This window comes from Salvia splendens, chromosome 12 (assembly GCF_004379255.2).
Source record: "Salvia splendens isolate huo1 chromosome 12, SspV2, whole genome shotgun sequence".
NCBI lineage: Eukaryota > Viridiplantae > Streptophyta > Magnoliopsida > Lamiales > Lamiaceae > Salvia > Salvia splendens.
The window spans coordinates 4892694-4914810 of NC_056043.1; the positions used below are offsets into that span (position 1 = coordinate 4892694).

Genomic DNA, 22117 nt, shown 5'->3' on the forward strand with positions numbered 1-22117 from the left:
CTTGCGCGATTTAGGTTCCTCATCCGCTGATTTAGAACTAGTGGCTTCTTCTTCCACTGGTTTAGAACTCGTGGCTTCTTCTTCAATTCTTGTCTCAGAATTGGTTACGACCTTTTCTTTGTCTTTGCAAGGAAATGTATTTTCGAGAAATACGGCATTCCTTGACTCAATTGTTGTCCCTACTGTTATAGTCGATATTTCGGACTTGTGAACAATAAATCGATATGCACTACTATTAAGTGCATATCCAATGAAGATGCAATCAACCGTCTTAGGTCCGATTGTAACTTCTTTGGGCGGAGGAACCATCACCTTTGCCAAACACCCCCACACTTTGAGGTATTTGTAGGATGGCTTCCTTCCTTTCCACAGCTCATAAGGAGTAACATCTTTTCCTTTGAGAGGAATCTTATTCAAGATATAGTTGGCTGTCAAAACAGCTTCCCCCCACATGTTATGTGGTAATCCTGAAGTTAGAAGCAGTGCATTCATCATCTCTTTCAGAGTTCGATTTTTGCGTTCTGCAACACCATTAGATTGTGGTGAATATGGTGCAGTCGTTTGATGGATTATACCACTTGCGTTGCATAATTCCTCAACCGGGGCTACATATTCACCTCCTCTATCGCTTCGAATCGATTTGATTTTACAACCAAGTTGATTCTCAACTTCGTTCTTATAATTTTTGAACGCTTCTATTGCTTCATCTTTACTTCTTAAAAGATAGATGTAGCAATACCTTGTGCAATCATCTATGAAAGTGATAAAGTACTTTTTACCACCTCTAGTTTGCACCATCTTTAAATCACATACGTCCGTGTGAATTAATTCAAGGGGTTTTGTGCTTCGTTCAACCGAGTGAAACGACAACTTAGTCATTTTTGCTTCAAGACAAATTTCACATTTATCTTGGATATCCAATTCATTAGCCTTTAGTAAATCTAAATTTACTAATCTTTTAATGGCTTTTGAATTTACATGTCCCAATCTACAATGCCATAAATTTGAAGACTCAGTCAAATAAGAGGAAGTAGATGTTTTAATATTGGCCAAAGGCTTAACAACACTGCGAGTCGTCACACTAAGTTTGAAAAGCCCATCGGTTACATAACCTCTTCCGAGGGATTTTCCAAACTTATACAAAGCAAACCTATCAGACTCAAATACAAGTTTAAACCCCTTATTAACTAGTATTGATCCTGACACTAGGTTCTTGCGGATGTCCGGGACATGCAGCACATCCTTCAAAGTGATTGTGACGCCAGACGTCATCATGAGAATCACGTTGCCAACGCCAAGGATTTCAGACGATGCTTGATTCCCCATGTTGGTTTTCCTCCCTTCAACAGCCGTGTAGGAGGCAAACTTGCTCCTATCTGAGCAGACATGAGCAGTAGCGCCGGTGTCGATGTACCAGCCACCCTTGTTATCAACAAGGTTAACCTCTTCAGTGACCACAGCAATGAGGTCGTTTTCATCCCAGTCTTTGTACTCCTTCTCAACGACGTGGGCAGTCGGCTTCTTCTTCTTGCTGCGGCAGTCTTTAGCAAAGTGGCCTTGTTTGCCACATTTGTAGCAGTCGCCTTCGAACTTCTTTGAAGGCTGCTTTCCCTTCCCTTTGTCATTTGGACGGTTTGGGCGAGGGCGTTTGTTGGAGGGACCGCCCCGCTCCAACAGATTGGCTTTGGCTTCAAGCGGGGTGAACCCCTTAGCCTTTTGGTCGCTTTTGCGCACATCAGCCTCAATGCGCAACTTCACGATCAAGTCTTCAAGGGTCATCTGCTTTCGCTTGTGCTTGAGATAGCTCTTGAAGTCCTTCCAACTGGGAGGAAGTTTGTCAATGATCGTGCACCTTAGGAATTTGTCGGACAAGGTCATCCCTTCAGCCACTAATGCGTGGATGATCATTTGGAGCTCTTGGACTTGCTCCACGACGGGTCGAGAATCGACCATCTTGTAGTCCATAAATTTGGAAGCTACAACTTGTTCAGTCCCTGCAGCATTATCTATGCTATACTTCTTTTCTAGGTTTTCCCACATTTGTTTAGATGTGGTTACATTGGAGTATATATTGTACAAACTATCATCTAAAGCACTTAGAATGAAATTTTTACAAAGATAGTCTCCTTTTCTCCAAGCTTCATAGTCCGCCATGACTTCGAGCCTAGTCTCTTGGTCGCTTGGCGCAGGCGGCTCGTTTTCCGTGAGGAAGTTGGCGACGCCCAATGTTGTCAAGTAGAACAACATCTTCTGGTACCACCTCTTGAAGTCAGATCCTCCAAACTTGGGTGGTTTCTCGGCAGGTGGCATCATTCTTGGTGCCAAAGGTGCCGAACTTGGTCCATGGAAGGAACCAATTTCGTTGCCCCCGAAGGAGCCAACAACGGGGTTGGGCATAGAGCCCCCACCATTCATGTTGGGCATAGGGCCCGCCATGGTCATGTTGGGCATAGAGCCCGTCATGTTCATATTGGTCCCGGAGGAGCCAATACCCGTGTTGGTCCCAAAGGAACCAGCACCCGTGTGAGACCCGAAGGCCCCAGCACCTGTGTGAGACGCGAAGGCCCCAGCACTCGATCCATTAAAGGATCCGAAGGAACCACTAAAAGTGGAACCAACTGTTCCACTCGAGGTGGATCCGCCAGTGAGCCCATGGGTGTTAACATACACCCAAGGGGTTGTTGATGAAGATGGATAGCGCCCAGGAGTGGGCATCATCATCGGAAGCGATGAAGTGTTGACCGGTCCAGTGTTCGCCATGGTGGAGGAAATGGCGGCGGTGGTGGTGGCAGCAGCGGTGTTGGATTCAGTCGACATCTCCAGCAAAGGTGTTTAAAGTTTCGAAAGTTTTAGTTCAGTTTAATGGTCCAAATTCCTTCAAAGGCAAGTTATCTCGTCTTGCGATTGTTGGTTTCTGGGGATTACAAGAGATAACAGTAGGGCGTAATACAACCCAAAAGAAAGAAAAGGAGAAACTGAACTAAAGAAATTACAATAGAAATCGAAACAACTAAACCAGTATGATAGCCGAGTCGAGGAGGCCTCTTCCCGCAAGACGAGATACGCCCCGGTAGTGCTTTCAGTTTGGCGTGTCGTCCCCAAAGGTGAAACTGCTACTTCTCTTTTGATGCAGCACCGCAATCAGCAGAGCTCCGGTGAACTGGATGGAGGAAAGGGCAGAGCTTCGACAGAAAAACTATGCAGAGAGAGGGAGAGAGCTTATGCTTGTGTATTGTGTATAGAATGCAGTGGAATGGCTAGCCTATTTATAGGCCAAGCCACCATGCAGGGTCCAAGATCAAGATCAAGATCGAGAGCGTGAGCGAGATCGGGATCGGGATCGGGCCCGAGGCCCGCGACCGCGAGCACGGGCACGGGCTCAGGCGGGCGGGCGGCGGCGGCGGCGCGCGCGTGTGGGCTCTTTCACCCATCTTGGTCCACTATAATTATTAAGTAACATAAAGGCACTTAATTTAAGCACATTTAAAGATGTGTTAATCCTCCAATGTGGGATAATTAATACTAGTTAATTATTCCCTAAGCTCCAACTCCAAGCTTTAATTAAAAGCTAATTATGCCCAACTTTAATCCACTATTTCTCACTCACCGGAAATCGGATTTGAGAAAGTGAATATACTACATTTATCTACGTAAAATGTAGATCGACGCTATGTCATTTAATTTCACAAAATTAAATGTCTCGTCACATTTATTATTTGGTCAAAATCCATTGACCGGGCATATTTAATCCATGATTTTTACAAATTATAAGTATTTCCACAAGGAAATAATTTAAATCCCAATTTAAATAGGCTAAGGAAAGATTTGGCAAGGTATGGTAGGATTTAATTTGGATAAATATCCCAAAACAATTAATTAAATCCAAGAAAGAAAGTATTATTTCCAATAAATAGGAGGGCCGAAAATTTCAAATAAAATGGCTAGAATGATTATGCATGATCCCACTTAATTTAATTCACACATTGGAAGCTTAAGCACATTAACTCACATAACCCACAACAACTAATTTCACATAATTAACTCAAACACATAGAGATTCAATTTCCACAAAAGAATTTCTTATTCAACATCCACATTAATAAAAAAAATAAGCTATCAAATAAGAATAATAATTAAAAAAAGTCACAATTTCCGGGGTGCTACACGAAACATCATAAAATTATATTTTTACCTCTCTTGAATATTATTGACATAAAAACCTGAAATTCTACGATTAAATTAGTCGAAATCAAGGAATCGAAGTAGTTCATTAGTCATTAGTAATTTATTAAGATGAGACAAGTATATTTAATTATTATTACTGTGTGTACGGATTATAAGTAGTAGTACTAGGTTAAACTAGAAAAAACTTATTTTAGACTGTTTTTAATAAACACTACAAATACAATGATTGAAGCACTCTGACGTATGCGTCCTTCCTCTAGTATAAAAAAAATTATTTACCGACAAAAAGAAAGTAAATATAAAAAAAGATAAAAACAATAATTTTTTTTTATACAACAAAGAGCCTACAGTCTATATTCCCCTTTCTTTTTAACGTAGAGAGGTACGTAAGTAATTAATAATTGAAACGATAGGTATGTAAGAAATTTTATGAGAAACGATGGGTAAGTAATGTTTAATCAAAATAGTGTGGTGAAGTAGTATTTAATTAGAGAATTGAAGATTGGGGACCGGAGTCCACTCTAGTCAAACAAAACTCAATAATTTGGTTGCCCAAGGATCAGTTTAACATTAATATTCAACTAATAATTGCTAGATTAAAAATCAAATGCAAACAAACGCATAAGTCCATTTCAATCAATTAATCAATTGAGAGCTCTCTACAAGATAATTGTACATGTCCCTTACAAAAAAAGATAATCCCACACATAAAAATTCACGAGATGGAAAAGATATTCCACACATAAGGAAATATATGACATAAATGGTTGTGTATTATAAGTAGTTTTACATTCAAAATCATTATTTTCGGAATAGTATATATATCAGTTCACAAATACATTAATATAAAAAAATCTGTTCTCAAATTTTTCATTTAAAAAAAGTTCTACTTAAACCACTCTCATATGAATAATAATAAAGCTGTAGCAACTATTTTAATTCGCGCAATCAAATTAATGTATTTATTCCACAACATCATTATATTCCACTAGTTATTAATGTAGTATTACATTGTAATCCATTTATTGCACAAAACCAATCTTTTTCACCAACTATTATTCTTAAATATTAATATATTAACAAAACATTCTATTTAGTTAATTAACATACATTTAGTAGCATTTACGTACTGGGTAATCATTATTTATTTTTCTAATCCATAATGAATAAAACTCATATACGAACTAAGGAAATCTATAATAGATAAAATCACTCCAAATAAACCTACCATTTTTTGATGGATTAATTAAGCCAATTTGATTGAAGTCATGAAAATATAGTTATATGCCGTCCACTTTCCTCGGCATAACCTTATACATAACCAGTAGCTGATAAGCTGTAATACTAATAAACAAAGATAGTTTGTCAAAACAATTAGCCAATTCCAAGTTAGGGCGAGGGGCGGACTATCCATGCGGACGATGTCACATCCATCGTCCGCGCCTTATGCTTCGTCCGCGGACGATAGGGCTTCGACCCGCAGTGGGGCGGACGATACCGCGGACAATGAAACGCGTTTTCCTTTTTTTTTTAAATTCTTCAATATTTATATATATATACACCCCAATTCATTTCACTCTTTCATCTCATTCTCTATTTCACTTATAATGAATTCCGGTGATTACCCAAGTCCGAATAGTCCGATGTTCAGTGGTGGTGCACGGTGGTCGGGTACAGACTCTGAATACCGGCCATTTGACTCCAACACCCAATACGATCCCGATTTCAGTACGGATTCGTACGGGCTGTCAGACATCGAGCCGTCTCCCACCCGCGCCCCCGGCCCACCCCGCCGCGCCTCTGGATCCGCCACCAAGAAGAAGCGGAACAGGCAAAGGGCCCAGAAGTTGCCACTTCCGGAGAAGAATGAAGAGTTCGCCCCAGGGAGGACGAACTACAACCCGGATGAAACCATCGTCTTGGCGAGGTGTTGGATTGATATTTCAGAGGACCCGATGATTGCCAACAACCAAAAGCAAATAGAGTACTGGGAGCGCATCGCTGAGCGTTACAACGAGGCCAAGCCGCCGGCCGCCTACAAGCGCCATAGGGAGCAGCTCCGCAAGCACTGAGATCAGGTGAAGAAGCAGATCAATTTGTACGATAGAGCGCTTGCGTAGTACATTTCATTGTACGACGATTTCAAGCATTACAACTCCTGGCTCCTCTTGAAGGACAAGCAAAAGTTCCAATGAGGGATTCTGCCCCTATCGGCTGAGGCGAAGAGGACGAAGAACACCGCCGCCGATGATTATACCAGCAGCGAAAGCGGCGCACATTCGATGGACCTCAACCAGCCAATGTAGAAGGATGAGAGTTCCGGAGGACATTGTTGGATACGCACCACACCCTCATGCAGTGCGAGGACTCGGACAAAGTTGGGTCTCCTTTGTTGATTTTTTATGGAAGTGAAGAAGGGAGACGTTCATCTGTTCGGTGTGTGTTTGATCCAGGAGGAGTTGTCTCGCCGAAGCTTCTGCTTTCAACTCTCCTTTTTGCTTCGTGGTTCCCACCTTGAGGACAAGGTGGATTTTAACCGTGGGGGAGTTGATACGAACCTCTATTATTATTATTTAGTTTAGATATTATAGGAATTTAGCATATCTTTTTCTATATCTTTGTTTTCTTGTTCATTAAGTCAGTAGCATTATAAATATGATAGACTGTTATCTTTTTTTATTCATTCAATCAATTAATAAAATCATTATCGTTTGCCCACTTGTGGAGTATCAAGCATCCAAAATTATCTATCGCTGCCGACAAGAATCATTCTTGCGTCCAGCTCTATCTCCGGAGATCACCGCCGACCCAAGACTTGGGCGCCGGATTAATCAACGGATTTAAACTCTCAACGCTACCGACGGAGACTCCTCCGCGCCAGCCCTATCGTTTGTCCGCCGACCCTTAAACGAGGGCGCCGGAATTGTGGTGTTATAGTTGTGAATTCGGACGGAATTCACCATTAGGAGCAGGAGGCTCTTAACAAATTCTTAATTCTTGTCTCACCTCGACTTGGTAACGATCATAGCTCACCTATATAAATGTGGATAACCCTCCCCCTTATAAAGCTTTTTAAGGGATGAGTGACCCATTTATAATATCTTACTAGAACATAGCCCACATAAATTAAATAACATGCACAAATTCTTTCTTATATTAGTAGTATTATATGCTCCACATAGTAGTATATGTGATATTCGAGGTAGTAATTTATTTTTGCATTGGATGTGTTAAAGTATGAAGCCTAAAAGGAAGTAAATAAATCTGAACAAAGCCCCTAAGACAAATTCCATGTGAAATGTGAATAGTAAATGTGTTTTATGCCCAATATCGTTTCTTGTCCTCATTATATTAACGAACTTTTTGTATGCGAGTTTCCAATAATTTCATAAGCTTATATTGCATACACTATTTTATAAGTATATCTAATAATAACACTACCACCCCCAAGAAATTAAATACTAGCTAGGTAACTATATACTTATATATTTTATACGCGACGCCATCTTTCTTACTTGCAATTTGACTGCAAACGTGAGTACTATCATTTTCTTTACATCTATCTTACTAGCATCATATTTACTTTGTTTCTTACTAAAAGTCTAGAATAAAAACATCTCACAAAGTTTAATAAAACCTATTGAATTCTTGAATATAAATTACTCATAATTGGTTAATTAGTTGATGCTAGACCTTGTAATATTGTAGTAGTCAATTGCCTCAAAATTGTCTGTTTAGAATTTAGCTAATTAACATAGATTGGGGAGGGAGATGTAGAGAAGGAAAAGTTGACCCTTCTTTTGGTCTCACTTTTTTTATATTTTATTTATCAATTTTCATCCTTAATTTAATTATTTTAATAGTATTATTTATATAAGGCATCATAAATTAATACACCCTTCTTTCGAATTTATTTATCTGCTCTAAAAATTAGTAATTGTTAGTATCTAATAAAAATGATAACAAATTCTTTAAATTTACTTTTATACTCCAATTTGATGCAACAGATTCTTAATAATAGGTATACAAAATTTTACTACTCCACAATGTACTGAATTAAAATTAGAAAAAATAAAAAGAATATTTGCTAAAAATAGTAAAACCAGTAGATAAAGTGGATTAGGTTTTGGGTCATGGGCCTCCAGACTGCTATATAAGACACAAAAATGGACTAACAAACTATTATTAATGAGATGAGATTAATTCCACTTTTTATGGCTCATTGTTTTTTTATGGTTCATTCACCGTGCCTCATCTCTAAAATTATTTTAATAATATTTATTACTCCTGTAAAAACAAAATTTTATAATATAGTACTCCCTCCGTCCCAAGGAAGATAAACCATTCTTGGACGGCACGGGATTTTATGCATTTTTATTTTTTATATTAAGTAGAAAGAATAAAGTAAGAGAGATAATAAAGTAGAGATAAAAATGTTTCCATTTTAAGTAATGAGTCATCTTGGTTGGTACAAATCAAAAATGAAAGTGAGTCATCTTCGGTGGGACGGAGGGAGTACCTGATAATTAATATTTATTTAATACTACATATTAGAATTATAACAATTATGGAGTACTATACTTTTTGCAATTTATGCTTATTTGAAAAATAAAAAAGCTTAATTTCAACGCTCTTAGGAGTATTAACTTTTAGCCATGCGGCAGTCATTGATGGAAAGATAATCAATTGTGCACAATATAGATACCAAATTATCAAGTATACATGACACATACATGGTGTGGATTAAAATGTTTACATCAAATATGAGATGCTAATAGAGGATTAGATTAACTCGAGTCTAGTGATATTCTTGTTTATTAATTATTTTTGGGTATATCTTTATTATGTAATAGGAGTAGCTTATAGTGTCTTATAGCATTATCCATATATGTTCATGAAATAAGAGGTCGTAAATAAATACATTCATAACTCTTAGGTGATGAGTATTAGTCATTGTTGGCGGGCCGACCCATTACATGTAGGCCCACTTCCTAAATCATTACATTTGACATTCATTACCTTTCAAATTCTTGATTTAAGTTCGAATTTCTAGCTAATTAAATGAAGGGATATTGGATTGTAAATATATGAATTGTATATAAAAAGAGTTTTTATTTTGATTTATTATGATTATATCACATAACTAAAATTCACAAATTTGTAATTGACGTAGAGACTGAGATTTGCCTATATGGATTAGTTGTTCGATTCTCAGGTTGTTTTTTATTTAGAGCATCTCCAAAGCACTCAGGTTGCTTTTTATTTAGAGCATCTCCAAAGCACAGATGTCCCACTCGGACTTCCACTAGGACTTCCCAAAAACACCTCCTGCCACATCACTAGGACTTCTCATCATACTGTCACGTCACTAGGACTTCCCCTGCACAATCCGCCCTTCCCATCGCCCTTCCCACTAGGACTTCCCGCAATAAAAAAAATCACAATTATTTAATTACGTATCAGAATTATAATTTTGACACGGAATACGGAAAAATTACAAATGTTTCATTAAACAAAAATTACATAATAAAAAAGAAAAAATATATAGTCATACAAAAATAAATAAATAAACTCGGACGTCCGGCCCGGACGTCACAATGGCGGACGTCCGCCCGCCCTTCGCCCGGATATCCGAGGACATCCGACGTCCATACGGGACATCCGTATCCGAGTTGCTTTGTTACAATGGCGGACGTTCCGGTCGCCCGACGCGGATGTCCGACCGGACATCCGCCATTGGAGATGCTCTTAACTCCACTTAATTTAATTTGATGACTTTTGAATAGTATATTAACTAATAATAGTATATTTCCTCCTTTCTATATTAATAGAGTCATTTTTCTATTTTGAAAATTTCTAAGTTAATTGAGTCGTTTCTATTTTTGATAAAAAAGTAATTCTCTCTTCGTCTCTCTCATTTTTTTTACTTTATTCACCATTCATTTAATACATTATTCTTAAACTTCATGTAAAAAAAATATTTCGTAGTACATTGTTCCAAAGAGTTTAACCCACGGCCGCAAAAGTAAACTTTTCCTTTTCTTTCAATCTTTCCTTTTTTTTGTGAATGGCATATTCCTATTTTATTCTTAATCTTTCAATATATTTTTCAAATTTGGTTATAATCTTAAACATAGAAATATATATTCATTCTTCGTCGTGAAACTCGACAAAACAACAACATCAAAAATACAAGACGATAGTTTGTCTAATTTTCCTTTTTCTGTTTCTTTATTATGTATATGAGATTTGAATATTTCTCTTTTATAGTATTTGTTTACACTCTAAACTCCATAAAGTACAGAGTACTAGTACATTAGTTTATACGAGTAAGTACTTATTAGTAAAATTCTAATTAGAGTTAAGCATGAAATTAAGATTAGTCGTGATTGATTTTATCACAAAAAAATCAACTTATAAAACAAGACTAATTAATAATTATACATGATATTATTATTACATCATACTTATTTATTTAATCAAACAACATTATTTAGACCTAATCTTATTTAATATTAAGCGACCGGCGGCACTGTAGTAATGTCAGCTCATTTCTTTAATAAATAAGTTTATTAATTAATCATTTTTAGCTTTGTGGGTGACTTTTCCTTTTCTTTTCGGAAATCGGTGTGGGGAGGGTGGATTTTCATAATAATCAAATTAAGCTAAACCGCCCCATTCATTTTATTAAATAAAATATTGTAACATCCCACATCTAAAATAAGAAAATAATATCATGATTGTTTTAAGTCAATTACGGAATACTATACTACTCCTATATATTTTCTTGATTATTGACATAGTAACTTTTTCTATCCACAACAGTTGAGAAGGGTGAAATTGTTGTGTTGAAGAGGACGACAAAGATCACGTGGCGAAAATTGAAGAAGGGGATGCGTGGTGGGTACAGAAATGCAGATCACCAATCTCTGCTTGTCTATTAAACCCATTTAATTAAAGTTAAATACGTAATTAAGGAATTTTAAGTGATAACCCACTTTCACATTCGCCCTCTTTGTTTTTTTCTCCTTTTCCCATCTCTGCCTTCGCACCTTCAGATTTACACTCAGTTGCTGCTTAAAGCTTGTTTCTTTCCCTTGGCCACGATTCCTGCTTCTTGCTGATTTTGTCAAAATCAACAACCAAGTAAGCTAAGCTGCTCTCTCTCCAAAAGCAAACACACACAAATTGAGTATTTTGACTAATTGTGGGAATTCACATGCATGTTATTACTCTGAAACCTAGTTTTCTGTATGTTTCAAGATTGGGGGTGAATTTCTGTGGGTAAGATATATAATTTGGACTGGAATGATATATATATATATATATAGGCAGATAAATCTTGCAATTTGAAGCTATGAGAGGTTGCTTTTGGTGGTAGGGCTGTCGATTTTCATATTCCAGTCTTCAATTTTGTTGTAGAATTCCCAGCGCCATATGTTTGAAATTTTATTCAGTTTTGTCTTTCCTCGTGTGGATAAGATTTACTCCTATATAATTTGAAACTTTATCATCCTATTTTTCATGAATTAGAAAGGTTTGGGCTTTGGAGGAAATCCATCCGTCTTGTCAAAAATTCACCTTGTGGTTTTGAGTTTTGATAGTATAACTTGGTGTGATAAATTCCTCAATCATTGTGTTTCTCTCTTGTTGTTTAGGTTTTGATCAACTGAAAATGGGAGCTGCGGTTGCCAAAAGTTCGTCTGCGAGGGGTGCAGTGCCAGAATCGAATCTTGAGGCCAGAATACTCGAGGCAATGCGTAGACGAGAAGCTCAAGGCTGTAGTATCAAGTCCTTCAATAGCATCATTTTGAAGTTCCCCAAAATTGACCAGAGCTTAAGAAAATGCAAAGCTACATTCGAAAATTTTGGTGAGCATCACGCGTTGTGTTCCGGTGCTGGTGAATCTTGACTATAATGTCCTTAGAAATCGATGATTAGAAGAAACAAATAGAATAGAGTAAGGGCTGTTTTTGATATCATCCATTTGTGTTGTCTTTTTAGATGAGGATGGGAATGGTGTAATTGATCCACAAGAGCTGAAGCACTGCTTTGAAAAGCTAGAGATCAGTTTCACTGATGAGGAGATTAATGATCTGTTTGATGCGTGTGATATAAGCGAGGCCAAGGGGATTAAGTTTAACGAGTTCATAGTTCTTCTTTGCCTCGTCTACTTTCTCAGGGAAGATCCAGCTGCCCACCAATCTGTATCCAAACCTACCAATTTCTTTCATTCATTCATATCTGTTGCATTTATATCTATTTGAGTTGCAAAATTGGAAGTATTGCCTGCTTTTTCGTACACTGTGTTCCTTGACATTGAGAGAAGTCGTGGAAAGGGATGCCGAATCTGGATTCTACATTTGAAACACTAGTGGATGCATTTGTGTTTCTGGACAAGAACAAAGATGGGTATGTGAGTAGAAATGAGATGGTTGATGCAATAAATGAAACTACTTCAGGCGAACGATCCTCTGGAAGAATTGCCATGAGGAGATTCGGTTAGTTGCTTCTTGTTCCTAACTTCCTATAGTGCTGCATTCTGCATAAAAACTTTCATGGATTTCTAACACAAGCCTTTAATTTCTGTTTTGCAGAAGAGATGGACTGGGACAAGAATGGAATGGTTAACTTCAAGGAATTCCTTTTTGCTTTCACTCGTTGGGTCGGCATTGAAGACGCTGATGACTATGACAGCGACAAGGATGCAGAGAACAACGACAATGATGCAGAGAACGATAACTGACCTTCAAAATTTCATCATTTATGCAGATTGTTTCCCGTCCTGTTATCTATGTATGTTGTACATAAACCTTGTTCAACTAGAACACATCCTTAGTGCCACAAAAGGATATTCCACCTTTTGTAAAACTAGCCAATGTTGCATCTCTTGCTTATTTTTTTCGCTTGAAACTCAGATTCCAAGGCTTATGTTGAATTTCTGATGAGATGAGATGAGATGAAATGAGGAAATTGGTAATACATAAATGATTCATTCCCAAAAATTCACTACATTAGCAGGCATCAATGTTTTAGTAGTAGTAAATTTGCATAGTATACATATTCCATAATGAATAACACAAATATGTTTCTTAATATAAAAAACTCCCAGCAAAAGCTAACAACAAATAAAATAATAGGAGGCGATGTTCTTCTGGGGGAAGAATACTCCCCTACCAAACTGCCCAGGAAACAACATACAAACTCAAAACCCCTCACCATTAACATCCATTACCAAACATTTTTACTGCTACTAAATCTCCCACAGGTAATATAAAAGCACTCATATCATATAGAGACAGGTTAGAACTGGCACTCAGCAGACCAGTGCCCCGATGGCGCAGTGACAGGCATCGGCTGGCACAGCAATAGACCTGTGCTATAGGAACTGCAGTTTTCAAGGCAGAGCTGGAAGACATCTGAACTCCAAATATTGATCACACCCTGGTTTTCGCCCTCTTCATTCCCAGGCTGTTGTGGAAGGGTGATACAGAGCCAGACATTTGAGAGACATCATCTCGAAGTGTACCATTCAGCAGTGCCAGTTCTCGCAGCTGTTGCTTCTTATAGTAGTCTTGAGCTTCGTCCTGCATTGCAGAACCAAGGAAGAACGGAACTTTAGATGATAGCTGGGAAAAGACGAAAATTAACGTTTGGTGGATGAAACTGACCATAGGCTTAAGTAAATCTTCTAGTATCTCGCGTGACTGAATTAGACGAGCATCGATGATCTCAACTGGCAGTTCTGCCTCGACAAGTATGTGAAGAGGCTCGTTGAGGTGCTCATATCCCGGTTTACCTCTCATCATCTCCTCCTTCAGATTAAAATCATAGAGCAAACCATCATTAATAGGAAGATTATTCTGTCTGTTTTGAAAGAGATCATTTCGTAACAAACAATTACTGTAATTGAAGATATTATAACGAATACTTACTAGCCAAAAAAAGAGAGGGGAGTTCCTAATAGAACCATGCATTTTAAAAACCATGTAGCAGCTATAGAAGCAACCATTTCAAGGAGTTCCCACAGAAACATCAATCAATGTGAATGTTTGAACTCGATTGTGAAATAAGGCGAGAAACATGCACTACAGTTGGAAAAAAACAAAATCTAGAAATGCAGCAAAAGGGAGTTTGGGTGAATTTATAAGCTCTTTAAACATTTTCCCAATGTTTTCATAAAATATGATGCCAGGAGCTTATAATTTGTGTTTAAAAGGTAAAAAACCAACTTCTTTTTGGAAATAAGATCCTTCTTGGGAAATGTCCTTTATCGATGACATCCGCTCCATGTAAGTAATTATCTAATCACCCCCAATCCGCAAGTTCAACAATGTTTTTTATGCAGGAAACAAAGAATCTAAGGGAATGATAAAGCCTTTCTGCAAGTAATGAATATTGCGATCTTCCAAATTTGTGGGATGGAAAGATTTAAGAATGTCTTTCAGATGTTATTTGATTATGTAAAATATACAGCAGCTGTAAAGGCCATATCTAACTCACCCTTGTTGGATCCTTGATGCTGCCACGCCCTCTGATTAGAACACGGCACTCGGTAGTTGCTTCAACTCGCTTCAAAGAATTCCCTCTAGGACCAAGGAGACGTCCAACAAAATTATACTGCAATTCCAAACATAATGTTCATGTAAAAATGGGGCAACAAAACAAATAAAGAAAGTACTAGTAGTAGGAGGAGGAATAGTACACTAGGATATTGGTCAACTGGAATATCAACCCTGATTGTTCGCTTGACTATGAGACCAGAAGAGCTACCTTGGGAACCAAGCCAGTTTGGTGTGGAGGAAGATTGCATTACACTAGACATCTGCACGTTACAGTTTAATATGTAGTTAAACAAAGAGCCGCACAAATATTGTCCTCTCCCAGGTATATGTTACAAAATTTAATGCTGCAACTTGAAATCTTTCAGAATTCAACGGGGGTGAGAGTAAGATAAACTAAAAGGCCCATAGAAGCCTGAACATCAAATTGCAAAAGAAAAGAAATCATGGATTTGTATCCAGGCACATCAACACACAGGCAAATGATGACAGAAACCGCTATGTGATAAAACATCGGGAAGTAGCATAAGTAATAGCTATCTACATCAGATAAAAAGTACGAATGTGGGTCAAGAAGTTTGTTAGCAGTTAAATCAAGTAACTCACTCACCCCGATAAAATAAATACACTAATATTTCTACTGAAGCAAAAAGAGAAACTACCCAACTACCCAGAGATAAGATTAAAGTTATGTTAAGCTACGTTAAAGCTGAATGCTGGTAAACATAGGTCGCATATAGGTAGTCAGATCAATTGCAATTAAAAGAAACTATTCTATAATATTCTGTGTTTGCCATTCCCAGCCATTAGTATAATCATTCTTGAAGTTGTTAGCTCCAAACTGCCTGTCATGAGAAGTTAAATTTAAGAACACTACAATCAAATGACAAAACGTTAGTATGGCAGATGTAAAAGATTTTGTTGGGGCTCTTCTGAAAACAGTAAAGAATTAGATCGAACAAAAGGTTATGTTAATGGTTAGTATCCATACTTCTGATTGAAATGGTGATGATGCCCATCTGTTCGCATTAGCTCCTCCATTTGAATATATTCCTCCTGAAGCCAGGGGGCTAGCATGTTCAAGCATACTTTGTTCTAAAACTGATGCACTCCCCAACAGTGTAGTTACACGCAATATTTCTGCTTCAAAAAGGTCAATTTCCAAGAACAAGATGTACCAGTTAGCATTTGTTAAGAAATTAGTGATCAGTCACCACAATATGGACACTACACGGACTGTTAAACTGGTTAGTTAAATATCAGTGAAGTTAAAGATGATCAACAAGCATAATAAGGAATGTCAAAAAATATATACTGAAGTTCTAAATGTTACGAAATTATTGACCTAACAACTCTAGTGTTAGCCACTCCTCGGGTGACCTGGATTTCCCAAGTTCACTATTATCTATAGCTAGAAGCAGATGGATGCTATTTCCTCTGTAAGATATCACATAAAATAGCACGAAGGTGCTTCAAAACCAGCTATCCACCAACCAACGGTTGCTATAAAATAACTGAGGATTAAACATCCTCCTAAACTAGTCTTCCACTAATGTAAGGTTCCCTGTCAAGTAAGGGTGACTTCCAAAACAAAGAAATAGTAGCAAAAAAGAAAGTTTTCTGAAAACTTTTTATACCCAAAAAAAGACCTTGCAGTGAGGAGCTGATCCTATGAGTAGAGATCATCACACAGCACCTAGAGCATAAGAACAATCACAAAACAAAATGCCAGTTGAACATGAAAACAATGTATCCATACCCAATATTAGATACTTGCCCCCATCCCCACAAAAAACTACTATCCTGTCCCTCTCTTATTTAATTTTGATCCATCCAGGAACACAAAATCCATCATGGCACCTTATGGTTGAGAGCTGCCAATTTATATGCAGAAGCTGCAATAACATCGGACAGGACCTTGTAGGCAGTAAAGAGCAATGCACCATGTCATGATGAAGTAATAGCTTACTTTTATATCAACACATAGTTATAAATTTCTGTACAAGAAACTTAAAAATTTGAATCATGTACTCACCCTGATTCAGCATCCGGTAGCAATTTGGAAGCACAGCCATAAAAGGATTGAGCTTGTTACGTTCTGCCAGCAAGTCTGTGAGGTACCTGCAAGTGACGCAATACATAGTGAACAGTTAGTTGTGCACCAGACTGAATACTACTAACCACGAACAGAATAGTAGAGATAAAACTGCGAGAAACATTTGATTCAAACAATTTGAAGCAAGCATATAAAAACTACTTTTTTAATAGCAAATTGAAATTTAAATACCGCACCATAGTGGAGTCGAGACATTTGGCTTCAGAGGTTAACCGCAAGGCCAACACATAAAGATAATGTTCCCGACTCTTGACAACTGACAAAAATTTATTACGCATCCACACGATCATGCAGACTGTCAAAACACAGTTCGATTTACTCTATCCATGTTGAATCTAGTCCATAACCAATTCATATCAATACAAAAGATTCAGACGCCATATACATACATACGCGTCACTGGACGTCATACATCTGTTTTCATCAATAATCATCAGAAATTCAAAGTAGTCGCAGCTCAACACCTTACAAACTAGATACTAAAGCATAAATCAATTAAATCCGAATCGAAGTAGGTATTCAATCAGCAAAGCAAAGCCACACACGACATCAAGATCTGGCGTCAATTAACGATTGGAGAGGAAAAGAGTGATTACTTCTCTTGCTCGATGAGAGCGGAGGCGGCGGTGCGGGTGGTGGCGATGTGAGGAGAGTGGGGGGCGGAGGGGGAGGGCGAGTAAGCCATGTACCTCCCGGACGACATGGTTTCAGGGGGAGCAGCGATGATTGCAGTGTCAGATCCAGCAAAGTGACAGTTGAACACAGCTGGCTGATGGAGGCGGTGCGTCGGTGGAGGAAGAGCTAAAGGGGGAGGCAATTGTGAAGGACAAGTGTGTGTATTTATTGAATTGATGAGATGAGGAGAGAGAGTTCAGCCCAAACCCAAATCCAATCAATGGCGCAAAGCCTAATTATTTTTACCGTGCGTTAGTTCAATTATCGGACTCACTCCTATTTATACCTCTTCACCTCTGCCAGCTGGCTATTTCAATCTCTGTAACTATTTCCTCAATTTATACACGCCTATTAAATACTCCCTCCATCCAATAAAAATAGGTAATTTAGAATTAACACAAGTTTTAATGCATAATTGATAAAATAAAAAGGAAGATGAAAAATAGTTGAAATTGTATAAATGATGATGTGACTCATAAATGATAAAGTAAAAGAGGAGAAAAAATGACGTAAATGGATATAGACTATTTTTGTAGGACATACGAAAAAAAAAGTTTATTTCTATGGGACGGATGGAGTATATGTTTTTTTATATTAAAAAAAAGTAGATAATTTGTGTAATTTCTGATTTTGACTTAACATTCTTCCATAATTTAGTTCGGTACATTGTATGGACCTAGGAGTAACACGATAAAGTGTGGATTGGTTATATCCTAATACTCCAATAAAGTCTAATCTGAACTCGACTTATTGAAGACTCTTAATCGGAACACGAACCTGATCTCTACTGTCTTCAAATCCAGTCCTGGCCCATACCCATCAGAATAACAATTCAATAATGATTTGAATCTGATTTACATTATTAAAATTTGATATTATACAATAAAAATCCGATTTATACTATTAACACCTTATATTACATGATTAAATATAAATTTTAAACATAATTTACATGATCATATAGAATAAAACTAAAAAATATTTTTATTTTTTGAAAAAGTAAAACCAAACCCAAATAATCCAATATAAATTCAATAAGACTTCACCCAAATCCATTAAACTTATATCATTATAGGAGTATGTATTTGTGACAAAAGCTGTCAATCTAGACCTAGTAAAATGTCTTCATAAACTAATTAGGCTTTATTCAGTTTTAATTTAATTGAACTTTTAGCTTGAGCTGCTCCACGCATGGTAAAAAAATTGAATAATATAGTACTATACATTAAATAAAAAAGTACTACTAGTACTATTCGGAAAAGGGCAAAACGAGCTACTCCACACATGGTAAAAAAATTGAATATTAAAATGTACTATTTGAAAAAGGGCAAAAACTTTGTTGTATGCAAGAGTTCTTTTTTGTGGTGGCATTGGAGCCTGCTTGGTCATCAACCATCATTGATTGGCCCTCAATCATGGGACCTTTGCCCACTACTGTCCATCTCATTTCTTGATTTTGATGCCTTCTTTATTTTTGCATTTTTCTTTAGTATTTATTGTTAATAATAGTATTAGATTTTCAGTAATTATAATTAATTATTGTTGACAGTGTGAAAGTGAAAAAGGCACTAAGTTAGCGTATGTACAAGGGAATGGTAGTTGTGATGTTACTTTTTTGGCAATGTGAATACAATCACACACTCACTTTGACCACCACCCTCTTTTCTCCTCCATGTATTTAGGTAGGGATTTGATTGAATTTTATATCAAACCAAAATTCATCTTCTTTTGTTGTATTGTAGTTCTATCATCGTTTGCGTGGATTTTTTGTTTGTTTGTTTATGCTGAAAATTAGAAGAAGCTTCAAACACCCACCCTAGCTAATTAGGATCAAAACTTTTACTTTTCTATAACCTTCTATAAACTTTTATTTGAATTAAGATTATTATTATTATTATGTGGTGCAACGTTGATAGATGCTCATTAAACTTGAGTGTCATTTGAGGTTTTGATGGTGAATTGCAATTCACATTAATACATATAATAAGATCATGAACATGAATCCATGGAGATGGATATAATGAACACCGAGAAGATATTTGGAGAGAAAAGGAATTATGATTCTCTTATTGAATGAATGAATCACAGATACAAAGAAGCAAACATATATACAATGCATGATGGTGCATGGTGGTGTAGCTACGTCTAAAGCACGATATAAATTCCCAGATGAACTAACTAACCGCTATCTAACGTCTAACTAACATGACAGCTAGCTGACGGTTGAGCTAAGTGGTTGAGTTAGAACGAGAGAGCTTGAGCGATGAGCTGAGCTATTCTAATAGCCTCCCTCAAGATGGACTGTATACGGTAGTGAAATCCATCTTGAAAAGTAGATTCTGGAATGGAGTGGTGGCGAGTGGTTTGGTGAAGATGTCGGCAAGTTGATGAGAGTTGTGGACGTGGACAGTTTTGATGACTCCTTCAAGAACTTTGTCACGAACTGTATGACAGTCGATTTCTATGTGTTTGGTTCGTTCGTGAAAAACTGGGTTCGAGCTGATATGGACCGCAGCTTGGCTGTCGCAATATAGAGGTACCGGCTGGTCTACTTGAAGGCCAAAGTCTTTTAGCAGAGCTACAATCCATACGACTTCACAACAAGCAAGTGCCATTGCCCTATACTCGGCCTCAGCTGAAGATCTAGACACCGTATGTTGTTTCTTTGATCGCCAAGAGATTAGGGAGGTACCTAGGAACAGGGCAAAGCCTGAGATGGATCTTCTAGTGTCAGGGCAAGCTGCCCAATCCGCATCCGAGAAGATGCTTAATTTTGGTGAAGACTTGGCTGAGTAAAATAAACCATGGCCAATGGTTCCTTTTAGATACTTCAAAACCCTTTCACCAGCTGCCATGTGATCAGAGCACGGCTTAGAAAGGAATTGGCTCAGTTTGTTGACCGCAAATGTGATGTCGGGCCTTGTTATACAGAGATACACAAGCCTCCCAATCAGTCTTCTATATACAGTTGGGTCAGCTATAGGATCTCCAGCATCCACAGCTAGTGATTTTGTTGAATCCATAGGTGTAGCAGATGGTTTAGAGCCTAATAAGCCAGCATCAGTTACCAAATCTAGAGCATATTTGTGTTGACATATGAAGATTCCAGAGGCATTCCTAGCAATTTCAATGCCAAGAAAATATTTGGGTGTACCCAAATCTTTATATTTGAAGTGGCCAGCTATGAAGTCTTTGAACTGAGTGATCATTTCTTCATGGCTGCTAGCTACCAAAATATCATTCACATAGATGACAACTCCAAAAAAGGTTCCATCATCAGAATACTTGTAGAAATAAGAATGATCAGAGGCAGATTGGAGCAGGCCAAAACCAGATAGGACTTGAGAGAATTTCATGTACCATTGTCTCGAGGCTTGCTTGAGACCATATAGGGATTTGTTCAATTTGCAGACAAGCTGTCCAGATCCAACAGGAGGGTCTTTGATAACTAGACCTGGTGGAAGGATCATGTATATTTCTTCCTCAAGGTCTCCATATAAAAACGCATTATTGATGTCAAGATGAGCTAATATCCAACCTTTGACAGCTGCTAGAGCTAACATCATCTTAACAGTGGTAAGTTTTGCAACAGGGGAAAAGGTATCATGGAAGTCAATTCCTGCCTGTTGTGTGAACCCTTTTGCAACCAAGCGAGCTTTATAGCGTTCAACCGATGCATCTGCCTTGAACTTGATCTTAAAAACCCATTTACATGAGATAGGAACCTTGCCCGCTGGTAAAAAGGTAATCATCCAAGTATTGGTTTTGATCAAGGCCTGCAATTCTTCCTGCATAGCCAACCCCCATTCTGGATGTTGAGCTGCCTGTTTATAGGATGTGGGTTCAGTGAGTATGGAGAGGAGAACGATGAATTTTTGGTAAGGCTGTGAGAGTTTGTCCAAAGAAAAGTAGTCAGCTATTGGATATTTGGAAGAAGAGGTGACTGAATTGCATATGTAGTCACTGAGATGGGATGGATGTTTTACTTGTCTGCCTGATTTAGATATGTGAGGAGAAGAGGAGTGTGAGGAATTAGATGAGTGTGAGGGATCAGCTGATGGTTGAGCTGGAGGAGCAACAGGAGTAGAGCTTGAGGATGCAGAATGCTGAGTAATATCAGTTGGGAACTGTGATGGAGCTTGATGTGAGAGGGGAAAGTCAGATTCATGAAAGATGACATTCCTACTGATAAAGATTTCATTGGTCTCAAGATTTAGGACCTTATAACCCGAAGGATATCCAACAAAAATGCATCTGATGGCTCGGGGACTGAATTTATTTTTGCTTTTGTCCAAAGTTGAAGCAAAACAAAGACAACCAAACACCTTAAGATTGGAGTATGATGGAGCTTTATCAAAGAGAGCTTGAAAGGGAGTTGAGTTATTGGATAGGACAGATGATGGTGTTCTATTTATGAGAAAGGCTGCTGTAAGGATACATTCCCCCCAGAAAACAATAGGTAGATGAGACTGAAATAGAAGGCTCCTTGCAACATTTAACAAGTGTTGGTGTTTTCTTTCCACTCTAGCATTTTGTTGTGGAGTTTCCACACAAGAGTGTTGTGCAATGGTTCCATAAG

The 22117-nt window shown here is 37.8% G+C and overlaps 2 protein-coding genes across 4 annotated transcripts; one reads left to right on the plus strand and one right to left on the minus strand.

Moving 5' to 3' along the window:
• Nucleotides 1–11113: 11113 nt before the first annotated feature.
• Nucleotides 11114–13138, plus strand: LOC121758614 (probable calcium-binding protein CML21). 2 transcript variants are annotated; one of them, XM_042153988.1, is made up of 5 exons: nt 11114–11331; nt 11844–12056; nt 12190–12392; nt 12512–12686; nt 12783–13138. In XM_042153988.1, the coding sequence occupies exons 2-5, from the start codon at nt 11861–11863 to the stop codon at nt 12929–12931; spliced, it is 723 nt and encodes a 240-aa protein (XP_042009922.1). In that variant the 5' UTR covers nt 11114–11331; nt 11844–11860; the 3' UTR covers nt 12932–13138. The 2 variants fall into 2 exon arrangements, with proteins under 2 accessions (XP_042009922.1, XP_042009923.1); XM_042153989.1 differs by having other exon boundaries at nt 11144–11331; nt 12515–12686.
• An 83-nt stretch (nt 13139–13221) lies between these two features.
• On the minus strand, nt 13222–17776 carry LOC121758613 (KH domain-containing protein At5g56140-like). Of its 2 annotated transcripts, none has more exons than XM_042153986.1 (7): nt 17460–17776; nt 16783–16868; nt 15739–15887; nt 14891–15010; nt 14689–14805; nt 13857–14000; nt 13222–13772 (listed from the first exon to the last, which is right to left on the minus strand). In XM_042153986.1, exons 1-7 carry the CDS (start codon nt 17564–17566, stop codon nt 13623–13625), a joined length of 873 nt encoding a protein of 290 aa, XP_042009920.1. In that variant the 5' UTR covers nt 17567–17776; the 3' UTR covers nt 13222–13622. The 2 variants fall into 2 exon arrangements, with proteins under 2 accessions (XP_042009920.1, XP_042009921.1); XM_042153987.1 differs by lacking the exon at nt 17460–17776 and adding an exon at nt 17040–17058.
• Nucleotides 17777–22117: the final 4341 nt, after the last annotated feature.

Bases quoted from the DNA above. Each gene is read 5' to 3' on its own strand.
- LOC121758614 (XM_042153988.1), top strand. From the start codon at position 11,861: ATGGGAGCTGCGGTTGCCAAAAGTTCGTCTGCGAGGGGTGCAGTGCCA. The intron at 12,057-12,189 runs GTGAGCATCACG...TTGTCTTTTTAG, and splicing joins AGCTACATTCGAAAATTTTG to ATGAGGATGGGAATGGTGTA. The intron at 12,687-12,782 runs GTTAGTTGCTTC...TCTGTTTTGCAG, and splicing joins AATTGCCATGAGGAGATTCG to AAGAGATGGACTGGGACAAG.
- LOC121758613 (XM_042153986.1), bottom strand. From the start codon at position 17,566: ATGTCGTCCGGGAGGTACATGGCTTACTCGCCCTCCCCCTCCGCCCCC. The intron at 14,806-14,890 runs GTACTATTCCTC...TTGGAATTGCAG, and splicing joins CAGTTGACCAATATCCTAGT to TATAATTTTGTTGGACGTCT. The intron at 13,773-13,856 runs GTCAGTTTCATC...TCTGCAATGCAG, and splicing joins AAGATTTACTTAAGCCTATG to GACGAAGCTCAAGACTACTA.